Raw genomic sequence first — 13979 nt, forward strand, 5'->3', positions numbered from 1 at the left:
GGCTGGCTAAAATCTTGTAGAGGTCTGATGCAGAGTTATTCAATCTCCCCAGCAGTAATACTGATATTGTGTTTGGCAAAGATGCAAAAAAGACATTGAATATACAAAAAATTGTAAATCCACCACTTGGTACAGTAAAATTAAAAGACACCACAAAAGGGCTATGTACTTGCGAGAATTAACTCACCCCCCCCCCCCCCCCGGTAAGACATGCTTTCACCCAGCTCAGTTTTCAGACAATGCCTACTGAATATCTGGCTGGGAGATATACTAACAAATATGTAAAAGGGTGCCTTTGTATATGTGGATCATATATATATTGAGGATCTAGTACATTATATTTTATATTGCCTATTGTGTGATTCACCCAGAGCTAAGTTTATCTCCCCTTTTCAGATCACCTTAGAAGGTCAACCAGATGATTTGAAAATTAAATGGTTGTTGGCAGAGGTTGGTAAGTTCATCAGCTATAGGCTGCACTATTTCCATTAGTGGCAAGAAAGATAAGGGCAAACTTTCTGGATAGTGCAAGTGCCAAAACCCAGAGACGCTGACCAGAAGGAACATTGCTAAATTTTGAACATTGTAGATTTGTTCCGGTCTGGCACATGCAATGTCTTTCGTTGTGTAGTTGTGTGGTTTGTGCTCATACTGTATTGTGATGACCATTGGTTATAAACAATAAAAGCTACTGACCAACTACTGGTTTCTCAGTAACACACCAGATCTTTCTCTCCAGGCAACTTTCCCCATTATTTTGGCACGGTCTTAATGTTTCTAACCTAACTCTAGAGACACCCCTTCAGAGACCACCATGAGTGCAGGCTGGCAGACATTAGGATGGACCTGATTTTCTGAGCACTCCGAACCTTGAACTGGAGCAGCAAAGTTCAACAGACCATACATTGATGGTAATGAGCAAATGATCAGTACACTCCAGATTCTAATGCACATAGAAGCTTTGTTAGGTAGAAGGTAGGATCCTGAATGCTTACATGCCCGGACCTTTTCCTTACATAGGGAGAGACAAATGGTGATGTCATCTCTTCTCCAACTCTTTTATCATTCGCTCTTTCGTCTAGAAATGGGCCCTTTAAACACTGTTGTCACTCTCACCCGAATAGCAAGCTGGAGGAATATTGAAGCTGTTGACTCTTTGGTCCTGAATAATGTGGCTGCTGACGGTCTCAAGGGGGTAGAAGCTGTGGTCAGCTCTTGGAAGGGGATAGAAGCTGTGTCCAGTCTCATCAGTGCCTTGGAGTGTGTGGAAGCTACGCCCGCTGTTGTCATGGGTACTGTCAAAGGAGACGTTGGTGCCAGTGGGCTCAGAGGAGACATTATTGGGACCGAGAGTGTGGCTGCTCAGGTCAGAGGGGTTGGAGACTTGGCTAATCCTCGTTGATTCCAGAGGGTGGACACTGATGTTGGCCCCAAAGGGGAGGGCACTGACCACCTTGCTCTCTTCCCTGTTGAGCCGGAGGCTGAGGATGACCTTGCAGGCCTGAGCCTGCACCTCCTCCTCTGGGTGGATGATGAGAGCAAGCAGGCGGTCGGAGAGGCGGGAGTTGTTGCCAAAGATGGTTTCATGAAGGGAGTTGTCGCTGTACTGCCACTGCATCGACTGGTACTGCGGGGAGAGGCGCCCTTCGCTGAGGCGCTCCACAAAGACTAACATCTCATAGAGCAGGTTCCCTGGCAGGGATGGTTGGAAGAGGCTCAGGAACTCAGCGGGTGTCTTGGGGAGAAACACCACAAATGGCATTAGTCAATATCTCATCTTCCTTCATCTTCCTTCCCCTCATTCCTCCTCATCCCCATGATGATGATGATAATAATAATAATAATAATAATAATAATAATAATAATAATAATTTTATTATTTACACCCCGCCCACCTGGCTGTGTTGTGCAGCCACTCTGGGCAGCTTCCAACACATATAAAAACATAATAAACATAATCTGCCTTCAGATGTCTTCTAAAAGTCAGATAGTTGTTTATTTCCTTGACATCTGGTGGGAGGGCATTTCACAGGGTGGGCACCACCACCGAGAAGGCACTCTGCCTGGTTCCCTGCAACCTCACATCTCATAGTGAGGGAACCTCCAGAAGGCCCTCAGAGCTGGACCTCAGTGTCCAGGCTGAACGATGGGGGTGGATGGTATACAGGGCCCTGATCCATGCATGTGGATCTGTGAATAAGTAGTTAATGACAATAGTAACTGTCAGGGGCTCAGGAGCAGAGGCACAGGGAAGAGAGGAGATGGAGAGCGAAGGGGAAGAATCCGAGGGGAGCGTAGGAGAAGAGGACAGTGGACCGAGGGATTCCATGAGCCTCTCCAGCGAATCGGAAGATTCACAGAAGGGGGCGCCAGTGGCCAGGGGTAGGGGGTTCCCAAGGGGAACGCCCCAGGAGCAAGGGGGCAGTAGGGACTCCCAGAGCAGTAGCTGGAAATCAGGACCAGCTTCCCCACCAGAGCAGAGTGGGGGGGAAGAGTCCCAAGGATTGGGGCCAGTGCATTCCCCACCAGGGAGAGAAGATAAGGCAGGGCTGACCACGCCTCCATCAGAAAGTCGGACAACGGAGGAGAGGTCAGATCCGGCCAGTGTCCCGGAAGAGGGAAGCAGTGACCGAAGTAGTGTAACGGTTAGGAGAAAGGTCACTGGGTTGGCGCGAGAGGCAAGTTCAAATGTACAGGAGCGCGGGACAGCAGAGAATGAGGATTGGGAACCGGGTCCTAAAGCCCGCCGGAGGGAGGGGGAGGAGCTAAGCGACTCAGCGTCGGAAGAGTCCAGAAAGGGCAATGCCCCAGCGGGCAGGAGGACCCAGAGGAGGAGAGAGCAGCGTAAAAGGTGGAGCAGGGCTAGGATCTTAAACTGGTGTCATAGGGGAGGAGACTCAGACGGGACTTCGCCGATCTAGGGTTTAAGACGTAGGGCTGCACGCTGTGGCTTTGAAATGGAAACTGAACTTCAATAAAGACTTTTGTACATTACTACAGCCTAGCGTTGGTCCTCTGTGAGATGGGACCTAGAGGCAGCTCTGACAGTAACCCTCACTCTCAACCTCTGTCACTGGGGATGCTGTAGGAAATGGAGCAGCTGCAACCAGCAGGATGCCATTATTTCCTTTGTCCAGCAAGAAGTTCTGATATTTTTACATGCACCAGAACACAGAGTCCTGAGCATGGTGCAGCTCCCTATACACCTGTGGCAACAGAGAAACTTTCGTGCCAGTGGGGGCAGGTGTGAGTGATGGTAAAAGAGTGAGCTACCAGACTAAAAGCCTGAACTTGGTTCCAAGACTTCCTGGGTTTCTGCTCCAGAGTTGGACCCTAATTTAGGGGATGCGTGATCATATGTTCTACTCTACAGAGGACAAGCCTCTAGTTAAAGGTCTATCCCATTCAAGTCTAGTTTAAAGACAAAGAACCGTACGATGGGAGAGCAGGAAGTTCCCTTGAATTGTTAGCACATGGACCACAGACTGAGCATGGGCACAGGTCACCAAGTTCAGTCTTCCCCACTATGGTGACATGTATTGTGTTTCCATTTAAATTACTGTAACCATTTTAAAATTTGCACCTATACATATACATTAGTATTTGCCAAATTTATGCAAAACCTGTCATCTTGTTCTCTTTCATTGGTGATACGTTTCCTCTTTTTGGTTAATGCATAAGTGACCACTCTGCCGTCAGAGCTCCCATCTGCCGTGTGCTGAGGCTGCATCCTTCAGTCACCTGGGCAGGCTAAATGAGCCTAGCTGGAGCTTCCAGGAACTCCTGCCATGTCCTGTTTCCTACTTAGGCCAGAGGAGCCATGCTTTCAGCTTTCCAGCACTTCTTAAACCTCTCAGCTAAGTCTCCCTATGAGAGGCTAAGGATTTAAAAGAAGAAGATGTGGCCTATTTCTCCACCATGGGAATTTGTGTATGTGCATGCTCAGCACATACACAAGAGTCCATGCAAAACTGAATAATGTCAAAAGGGTCTCGTACAGCAGCCAGATTGTTTGGAGCATGCAAAAGGTCTGGTGGCCATAGCGCCAGTCTCACATGGGCCCTGCCCACTGTACAAGGAATAAATAATCCTGTTCCGAGAAAATGAATTACCTATTGCCTATTAGAAGATTGACATTTCTAATATCAATATGCAACAATGAAAGGGTGTGGCTGCTTCCAAGCAGAGCAGAAATCGGGTGGGCTCGGGTGTTCGCTTTCAAAGGATGTGATTCTGGCTCCTGTTCATATGCTGGCTCTTGTACTTTGGAATGCAAAGTGGCTTCAAATGAGCCAGCATTGATTCCCTAGTTGCAGTCCCTGGGCAACATGTATTCTCATGCCTATGTCTGAATTAATTCCTATAACTAGAGCAGCTATCCCAGGGCTTTTTTTCAGCCAGAACTCTCCAGATCTTAGTTCTGGCACCTCTCAGGTGGGCGCCATTGCCATTCTAAGAGAACAAAAGAGGTGTTCATGGTGAGTTCCGGAGCCTCTTTTTCTAGAAAAAAAACACTGACCTTTCCCAACCTCTGTTCTTCTGATATTCTTTATCCCCCACCCCAATACAAAGCTTTCTCATGCTGGCAGGCACAAGGGCAGTCCTTACCCGACAATTCATGATGTCGTACAGCAGGTCTTCCTTCTGGGCCAGTGTGCTAAGAAGCTTGAGAACCTGCACCTGAGCAAACGTGAGAATGTCAGGGTGTGTGGACATGGGTGGGTACTAGACCCCCTTTGCAAGCAAAGTAATAATTATAATAAAAATATTAATGCTTTCTAGTTGGGCAGTGGGGTTGGGGGCAAACTGCAGGAAAGACATGAGCCACGCTGAGCAAGGAAGATGACATTTGCTCCTTTCAGCTGCAGGGAGCAACCTTCCAGGCTACATCATGTTCTTCAACAGATTTGGGTTTCTGAGCAAGAATAAAAATTGAGGCTGTAAGTTCAGAGTTGAGAATAGATTGATCTTTCCCTCCTTGGATGATCAGGTAGCCTGGACTTGATAGAGGACTCGGGTAACACAAACCCTAGAGAGAGCATACTGAAATATTTCAGACAAAAATATGAATGCGTAAAATTACTTTATAGACTGAACCAGACCACTGGTTTATCCAGTGCTTTCTACTTGACCTGGCAACTGCTCTCCAAAGCCACACTGATAATTTGATCAAAGGTCAGGGTATAGATCCTGTTTCTCACTCTACTTCTGATGCCATCAATTATGTAGCAAATAAAGAACCATTCAGGAACAAGAGGGAGGTATCAGCAGTCTTGGGTGTGTGTGCCAGAAGTCCCCATAGTTTGCAGAAATACAAAAATAATACACAGAAAAACATCCTGAGGGAAGGGGCCCACAAAACTCCCAGTGGGGACTGTACATACTCAGTGGCCATAGAGCAAACAGACTGCCTGTGGGTGAGGGGAACCAGAGAGCAGGGAGAATGAAATGGAATGTAGTGACTGGAACTCCAAGCAGGGGCACTCTAGGCTGCAACATTTTGTTGCAGAACCCCACATGTAATAAATAAAAGGTTCATTTAGCAAAAAGGTGAAATATTAGTCATCCAGCGTTTCCTTCTAGGAACTACTAGAGCTGTACTACTTCCCAACTCCAATGCTGTACCTGAGGAGGAAGAGAAGATACCTGCCTGTGATTTTTTGTACCTTGGCCATAGTGTTTGCCATGAGAAGGATTTCCAGGAAGTTCGGCAGCATCCCTCTCAGGAGAGTGTGGGTGTTGTCTGGAATATTCAACCCGTTCAGCAGCCTCAACCCAGCAACCTGAAGGGTGGGGTCCCAGGAGCCAGTCACCAGCTCAACAATCTTGGGAACGTATTCCTGCATCAGAAAACAGACCAGCGTTTTATTTTAAAGACTCGCACTATGCCCTTCAGCAGTATTGCAGGCAGTTAGGCCCCCACCCCACAGATGGCAACGAGTGCTTCAAAAGGTGATAAGTCTTTGCTGCAGCATTTCAGGCCTCTGGCTCATTCTGTTGAAAGGGCTCCTAGAGGCACTGCCGCCTCCTAGCAATCCAGGGTGAAGTGTAAACAGTCCTTTTATGGCTATGATGAATATCATATCAGGGTATCATCCAGACCAGACCTCACCCCCTGTACCTGTTTTTCAGCTTCTGCTCAGAATCGTGGGAAAAGGAAAAGAGTGACTCAGAATACCCACGGCATGTATTTGCTTTCGCCACTGATTATCGTAGCATCATAGTTGGAAGAGATCCTGAGGGTCATCTAAGAGCCCAACCCCCTGCAGTGCAGGAATATGCAGCTGCCCCTTACCAGGATCGAACCTGCCACCTTGGCATTATCAGCATCACCCTCTAACCAACTGAATCATCAGTCATCACAGCTCGTCCTATATTTTTAGTATTCATGGTCAAGGGGTGTTGCCTTCTGAGAGATGTGAGCCTCAAGAGTTCCTCACTTCTTGATTATCAGGCTGTTGCACATTTCGGTGCAAATGTTGTAGGTACTGGCAGAGATGCTTTGTGAGTCTTGTGGGGGGGGATTGAACTAAATAAAATTAATGATGTGTTTTTATGCATTTATTTACTTTTGTTTTATTTTGAGTACATTTCTATTCCCCCTTTCCTCTGAGCCATAGGTTCTCCCCTTTCAGTTTATCCTCACAACAGCCCTGTGAGGTTGGTTAAGCTGAGACACAAGGTCTGCCCCAAGGTCACCCAGTGAGCTTCCTGGCTGAGAGGGGATTACCAGGTCCCAAGCAACCTATGTATGTCTACCCGTAAGTAAGGTCCACTGAATTTAGGGGGCTTACTCCCAAGTTAGTGCATCTAGCATTTCAACTTTAGTTTCCAGTCATTATGGTCTACCACAGTTAATGTTTCACTCCACCCGCTTTCATTCCCTTCCTTCCTCACACTCTGTCAGCCTAGTCCTTGCAAAATGTTTCACATTCTGCAAGAAATTAAACACTACAGGCAGAACGGATTACGTAAAGGAAGACAAAATGCTCCAAATCCCTATAATTTGTTTTGAACAAAGCGTTTCGTTTCCCCTGGCCCAGAATTCAGATTTCAATTCTGGCTGCAGCTGAAGGCAACCTCAGCCCGTTGCAAGGACTCTGCCCATTCAAAACGAAATTTAAACAAGGACAAAACACAAAGCAGTGTCTTATGTTCAGTGGGTAAGGTGTCCTCTGGTGGTGACGGTTGGGATTGCTCTTTTTTAAGTGCCCTTGTAGTTCTAACATGCACGGGACAAAAACGGTGCTCCGTTGGGGCTCAAGATGCCAAACATTGGTGAGACTAATCCGGGTTTGATTCACTAAAAATCATGGGTGGGATTCAGCTAAGTTTTACTCAGGGTAGACCCACTGATATAGCATGACAAAGTCCGTTCATTTCAACAGGTTTATTCTGAGTAAAAACTAAATTGCATACCAGCCAATCATTGGGTTCACGGAAGCAGAAAGAGAGCACAGTTGTTTGTGCAGCCTAACATCATGTCAGCTGCTACAATCCAAAGTTCCATGCAAACATAGGGACAGAGGTGGATTAGGGGAGCCACAACCAGTTCGCCTGCAGGAGGCGCTGCAACAATGACGAATAATGGGTGGGTGTCAAATTTTGGTGTTGCACAAGGCACCACTGAGATTGTAAAGCCCAAAGTCCACCACTGATAGGGAATGCTGGAAGGCTGCTTTATACTGAGTCAGACCCACTGGCCCATCTAGCTCAATACTGTCTACACTGATTGGCAACAGCTCTCCAGTGTTTCAGGCAGGGAGTGTCTTCCAGTCTGACTTTGGGTCCCCGGGGATTGAACCTGGGACCTTCTGCCTGCAAGGCGGGTGCTCTGCTTCTGAGCTATAGTCTTTCTCCCATTGGGGGCCAAGGCAGAATTGACTAATTTCATGTACTTCCTGCAGGCAACTCCAAATGAAACATGACAAGGGAGAGTTTGGATCCATGAACAGGAACCCTCTTTTTTATGTAAAAAGCAGCTGTGGAGGATGTTAAGATTTTGATTGGGGCTGCAGTGCTGGGGGTGGAGGGTTTAACCCTTTACTGTGCCGTTATCCTAATATATACAGTAAGTCCATGCAAAGGCAAAGCTATTTTGCCATCAGAGGCAGTGGCGACCACCAACTTAATTGCCTTTAGAAGAGGATTGGACAAATCTGCAGAGAATAAGGTTATCAATGGCTAGTAGCCGTGAGAGCTAGGCACTGCCTCCACATTGGGAGGCAGTAAGACTTATGAATACCAGTTGCTGGAAACCAAAAAAGGGGAGAGTTCTTGTGCTCAGGTCCTGCTTGAGGGTTTCCCACAGGCATCTGGTCGGCCACTGTGAGAACAGGATGCTGGACCAGATGGGTCAGTTTCCTGAGCCAGCAGGACTATTCTTATATTCCTATGTTTCTGCCTTACAGAGACAGGGCACTGAACCTTCTTGCTCCCAGTCTTTGTTTATTTTATTTCTTATAGGTAAAGGTAAAGGTACCATTAGGTCCAGTCATGGCCAACTCTGGGGTTGCGGCGCTCATCTCGCTTTATTGGCCGAGGGAGCCGGCGTACAGCTTCTGGGTCATGTGGCCAGCATGACTAAGCCACTTCTGGTGAACCAGAGCAGCGCACAGAAACTCCGTTTACTTTCCCACCGGAGTGGTACCTATTTATCTACTTGCACTTTGACATGCTTTTGAACTGCTAGGTTGGCAGGAGCAGGGACCAAGTAACGGGAGCTCACCCCATTGCGGGGATTCGAAATGCTGACCTTCTGATCGGCAAGCCCTAGGCTCTGTGGTTTAATCCACAGCGCCACCCGTGTCCCTTTCTTATAGGTATTTTCCTTAAAAATCTGAAAGGCAGCTTACAAAAATAATTTTAAAACAGTAAAATAAAAATAGGCAAAACATATGAACAATCAACATAAAATCAGCACCAGAAATGAAACAGACCAAATTAATATTAAAAGTATGCTGAGGAAGAAAGGCATATGGAGGGCATGACAGTTGAGAAAACCTTAAAAGCTGTTTTCCTGCATTGTTAATAGATGAAGTCTTCTAGAAATGATCTAGGGTAAGAACTTCAGACACACTAGAGGGGTTTTTTTACACAGTTTCCTTAAGTGGTTACCTGGATTTTGATTTTAAACCGCCAGACGACAGTGAAAGCTTTGAGGGCATGCAGTGCCTCCGTTTTGACGGCTTTGTCTCCGTCATCCAGGAATAATGCCACCAATCTAATGTCATCATTGGTGCAGGCATTTGCCTAGAAAGCAAGAAGCAGATTATCAGATGGGAATATGCCTGAATTGAGGCCACCTGAATTAGAGTGCTCCGCGCATTTCATGTTCACACAACACCTTGTTGCCAAGATGCTGAACCTGACGGTTCAGTCTAGGTGGTGGTGTAACTGGCAAGAGATGTGATGAATTTTCATCAGCACTGAACCCTGGGCTAGATTTCACAATGGGATTTCAGATATTGTGGCACTTATGGCTTAACCCAAGTGTTTACCAGCCCAGCCCACTTTCTGAAACAGCCTATGATCTCTTAAGATTCAAAATGGAAAGAACAGCTATTCCACTGGGACATGGAATTTAATCATGGGCAGATACCTCTGACTAGCAACACCAATGCATTGGCAAGCATAAATTTGGAACTAGACAGGGAGAAAAGCCAGTGGGGAGGGCAATTTGAAGCAGGTCAGTGGCAGGGGAAGAAAAGGGTTAAGTGCTCCCCCCTCAGTTGCTATTATCTACTCCTGGAGTGTCATTGGAGCTATAATATGCACATTGGTGCTTAGCATGTAACTTTCCTAGAGAAAGGTAGAAGGAACAAGTGGTCACTGCAAAGGACTCTTATGTGCTCAGAAGTTATACTCTGGTTTCCCATTGGTCCCAGGAATATTCCTACTTTGCTGTGGGTAGCTATTCCCTATGTAAAGGTAAAGGTACCCCTGACCGTTAGGTCCAGTCTTGGACGACTCTGGATTGTGCACTCATCTTGCTCTATAGGCAGAGGGAGCCGCTATTTGTCTGCAGACAGCTTCCAGGTCATGTGGCCAGCATGACTAAGCTGCTTCTGGTGAACCAGAGCAGCGCACGGAAACACCGTTTACTTTCCCGCCGGAGCAGTACCTATTTATCTACTTGCACTTTGATGTGCTTTCGAACTGCTAGGTTGGCAGGAGCTGGGACCAGGCAACGGGAGCTCACCCCATCGCGGGGATTTGAACCACCGACCTTCTGATCAGCAAGCCCTAGGCTCTGTGGTTTAGACCACAACTCCACCTGCTGTCCCTATGTACCTGGAGTTAAACATGTATTAAGGTGACAATGTGCCTTTTGGGGCCAGCATTATATTTTGGAGAATCTCATCCAGTTTTGATTCATTAAAAATAACGCACTGAAGGTGCACTGAAGCAGAAACAGGGTGTTGTTGTTGTTTTTTAAATGCACCCAATCAGCTGCCCAGTTTGAGCTCCACGCATGCACAGAGCTCCTCTTGCTGGCCAAGGGTTCCATAGGCATAGTGGGCTCAATAGTGTTCCATAGTCCACAATGGGGAAGCTGCATTTGCTCTTGCAAGGCTCAAGCTACCTTGCTGTTGATTTTAAAAAAAACAAACAAACAAAAACCACAGAATTAATATTAGCTAATATCAGGGGTGGGACCTCGCCAAATGGTGAGCCCTGTCAGCCTACCTGCAGGCTTTCTGAATCTACAAAGCCATGCTGGACCAAATTGGATTTCCATAGCAGAGCAAGCAGCAAACAGTCTAGTTAACTCTAAAATACCTCCCCAACCAGAGACTGATACTCTCAAGTAGGGCCAGTTCAGCTATAGATTCCCAGCCTTCACAATCTGTGTCTTGTATGCAGCTTTCAGCTTCTGCTGAAACTCCCTCCTAGTTTTTCTCAGTGCAAGGTGGCACCTTAAATCCACACCAGTGAGAATGTTTGGCTTGAAAGACACTGGGGACGAAGCCACATTGATCACTAGAGGAATATGGTAATGCTGAACAGGAGCCAACTGCACTAATCAGGCTTGATATTGCATGTTGCATCTGTGCCCTGCAACTTTTGACTTTCACCTCTGATTCCTTCAGATAGATACACTGAGTGATGGTATGAAGCGTTGTCCTCTTGGAGTTGTCATCTAGGTTTGGGCTGAGAGACAGCAGGAGTCTCCTGAGCTCTCCAGGAACATTTGCTCTTGCAGATGGAGCTGGATAATACTCAACGGCTAGATCTAGAAGCAATAATCCAGAGGTGAATTAGGACAACTTACAGACATTTTTGATCCAGAACTTCCTGCATTTCTGCATCAGTGCAACAGAAGTGACAGGAAGCTTCTGTGGACATTTCAATACCTCATAAAGCATGGCTGGGGAGCCTGTGGCCCTCCAGATGTCGTTAGACTGCAAACTCCATCATCCCCAACCATTATTATAAAAAATTGATAAATCACCACTGTCATCATCACCCCCAACCATTAGCCATTCTGGCTGGAGTTGCTAGGAGTTGGGAGTCCAACAGCATCTCAAGGGGCATTGGATTATCCAGTTGGCATGGGGGTTCTCTGTGCTGATACCACCAGTCCCTCCTACAACCTGCATATAGCAGGCTGTTTCACAAAGCTCATGTGTGATGCCTCAAGCAGCTATTCTGAAGAAACCTAGATGTGCATGGGTGCCAGAGTTACTTTCTGTTTGTAGCTACCTAACTTGGGGAAACACTTCATGAATCTGAAGTAGTGGCCTGCAGTGCATTGAAACCTATGCCATGGTAGGCTTATTAGTTCAAGGGGCCACATATATTTTTTCCTACACCCTGCTGCAGCACACTAACATGATGAAATAGAGTTACAGAAAGACAAAAACGTGCCATCATTAACCACACAACAACTGGAGTGAAGAGTCAATGATGAAGGAAATATATGATTAGTTCCTGGACAATGACTTGTGTTGGGACTTCAGTACCTTCTGTATTTACCTGCCCAAACCCAAACCCTAAGGTAATCTACAAACATCCTTCTCTGTGTGCCCTTTCAATCTGAAGCTTGGAGGGTGGCCACTAGAGGTAGTGTCGCCAGACACTAGAATGCTCTCCCTGGGACCTAGGATATGTTCTCCCTAGGTAAGCATGCCTGGTGCCCACATTTCTGTCTCTTTGGTGTCTGGTTAACATTTTCCTCGCCCAGACCTTGGCTTATAAGATTTAGTTTTAAGCCCCAGCTATCCAGTTGGTGGTTCTAATGTAGATATGTGATGGTTGTTTTAGTTAGGTGTTGTATATCGTATTTTACTGTGCTGGATACTTTTTTTTTTTACACTGGGGACTCAGCTATACAGCTGCAAATAAAACATTTTAAATGTGTTGTAAAGCACAATATACAACTGTGACACTAGATGGCGACAGTGAGCTATGCCAAATTCAATTTATTTTTCAAAACCTTTTTTTAAAAAAGCATTTTCACAGCTTTTTTTTAATCTGTGTGTAGATTCCACCTGGATCTCTCTTAAACTTATTGCTGTTTTATTTTAGTATGGTTTTATCATTATATTTTATTCTCTTCTTTTTTTATCTGCAAGGCACATAGATAATTTGCTTTATCAGGTATCTCATAAACAGAATGAATGTACTGGATGGGTGGATGGATGATTTGCTATATGGCCATGACCCTTCTGGAACAACAACAAACAACAACGACAAACATGTGGCATGAGAATGCGTCATCATCTCCCTATATCCCATATGACTCACTGGCAAAATTCATTTGATCCGGGTTGTAGGGGGGACTTCTGAACATTGATAGGAGAGTCTTGGACACCAGATAGATGGCTGTAGCTCCTGTAGCTGCAGTTAACACATTTTTTTTAGTTACCAGATCGTAGTATTTCTTCATCCTGCCTTGAGCTTACTAGGGAATTCTGGCCACCAGCAACCCACCAACGCAACCACCTATGGAAATACTTGACTGCTCATTACATGGTTTGTGATGTCACCTGAGTCCACCATAACAACTGTGGCACATCATCATCACAGGATATGAGAGGTAAGACTTCTGAGTCCTCCCTCCCCACTTGCTGATGTTATCAAAACATTGTGAGAAGTTGACAGACTGCTTCTCAATGTAATCTCAGACAGCAAAATACAGGAAGGGATTATAGTTCTGTGGAAGAGCAAGTGCTTGGCGTGCAATTCAATCCCTGGTATTTCATCTTAGAAGAATCAGCTACTACAAAGAACTTGTATTACAGCTCCCATCATCCCTAACCATTGGCCATGTTGGCTAGAGCTGATGGGAGCTGGAATCCAACCACATCTGGAGGGCCACAGGTTCCCCATCCCTGAGGTGGGAAGTAAAAGACTTCTGCTTGAGACCCTGGAGGGCAACTGCCAGTCAGAATAGATAATAGTGAGATACAGAGACAAACACATTGACTTGGTTCCAGGCAACTTCCTAATACGGGTCCTAATTTAAGAAGAAGAAAAACCCCTTTTTATACTCTGAAAAGGCAACAGAGAAGCCTGGAAAGGGCACATCTGTTTCATTGGTCCTCCTTGGGTTCATGCATCTATCTCCTTCTAACAACATAACTACCTAGAGCAGAAGTCAGCCTGGGGGCCACATTTCCTCATATGCAACTTTCTGGAGGCCACATGCTAGAGAATATGCATGAACTTGCCATGCTTTCCCAGAAATGAAAAATACACTGCATCAAAAATACGCTTGTGCAGAACAATCCTAAGCAAACTTACTCAGTTGGGTGGCCACTTACATATTACCAGAGAGAGAAGAAATGCATCTCCTCAAAAAGGACAAAGAGATTTGCAAATTTAAATTTGCAAAGAATTAATATTATTTAAATAAAAATAGAATACACCTCACCAAGATCGTGACTAGGTGAGCTGTGGGCTTGCTCAGTCACTCAGTGGGCAAGTTCAAGGCCTCTGCTTTCCCTTCTCATGGTTCCTGATCTGTAAACCAA

At 45.9% G+C, this 13979-nt stretch overlaps 1 protein-coding gene across 1 annotated transcript; it reads right to left on the bottom strand.

Moving 5' to 3' along the window:
• Nucleotides 1-941: 941 nt before the first annotated feature.
• On the bottom strand, nt 942-12961 carry LOC307218382 (armadillo repeat-containing protein 12-like). The gene is made up of 6 exons (XM_079980625.1): nt 12751-12961; nt 11079-11236; nt 9118-9252; nt 5667-5840; nt 4609-4680; nt 942-1735 (listed from the first exon to the last, which is right to left on the bottom strand). Exons 1-6 carry the CDS (start codon nt 12890-12892, stop codon nt 1094-1096), a joined length of 1323 nt encoding a protein of 440 aa, XP_079836751.1. The 5' UTR covers nt 12893-12961; the 3' UTR covers nt 942-1093.
• Nucleotides 12962-13979: the final 1018 nt, after the last annotated feature.

The sequence above is a fragment of the Podarcis cretensis genome (genome assembly GCF_951804945.1).
Source record: "Podarcis cretensis genome assembly, chromosome: 6".
NCBI classification, from domain to species: domain Eukaryota; kingdom Metazoa; phylum Chordata; class Lepidosauria; order Squamata; family Lacertidae; genus Podarcis; species Podarcis cretensis.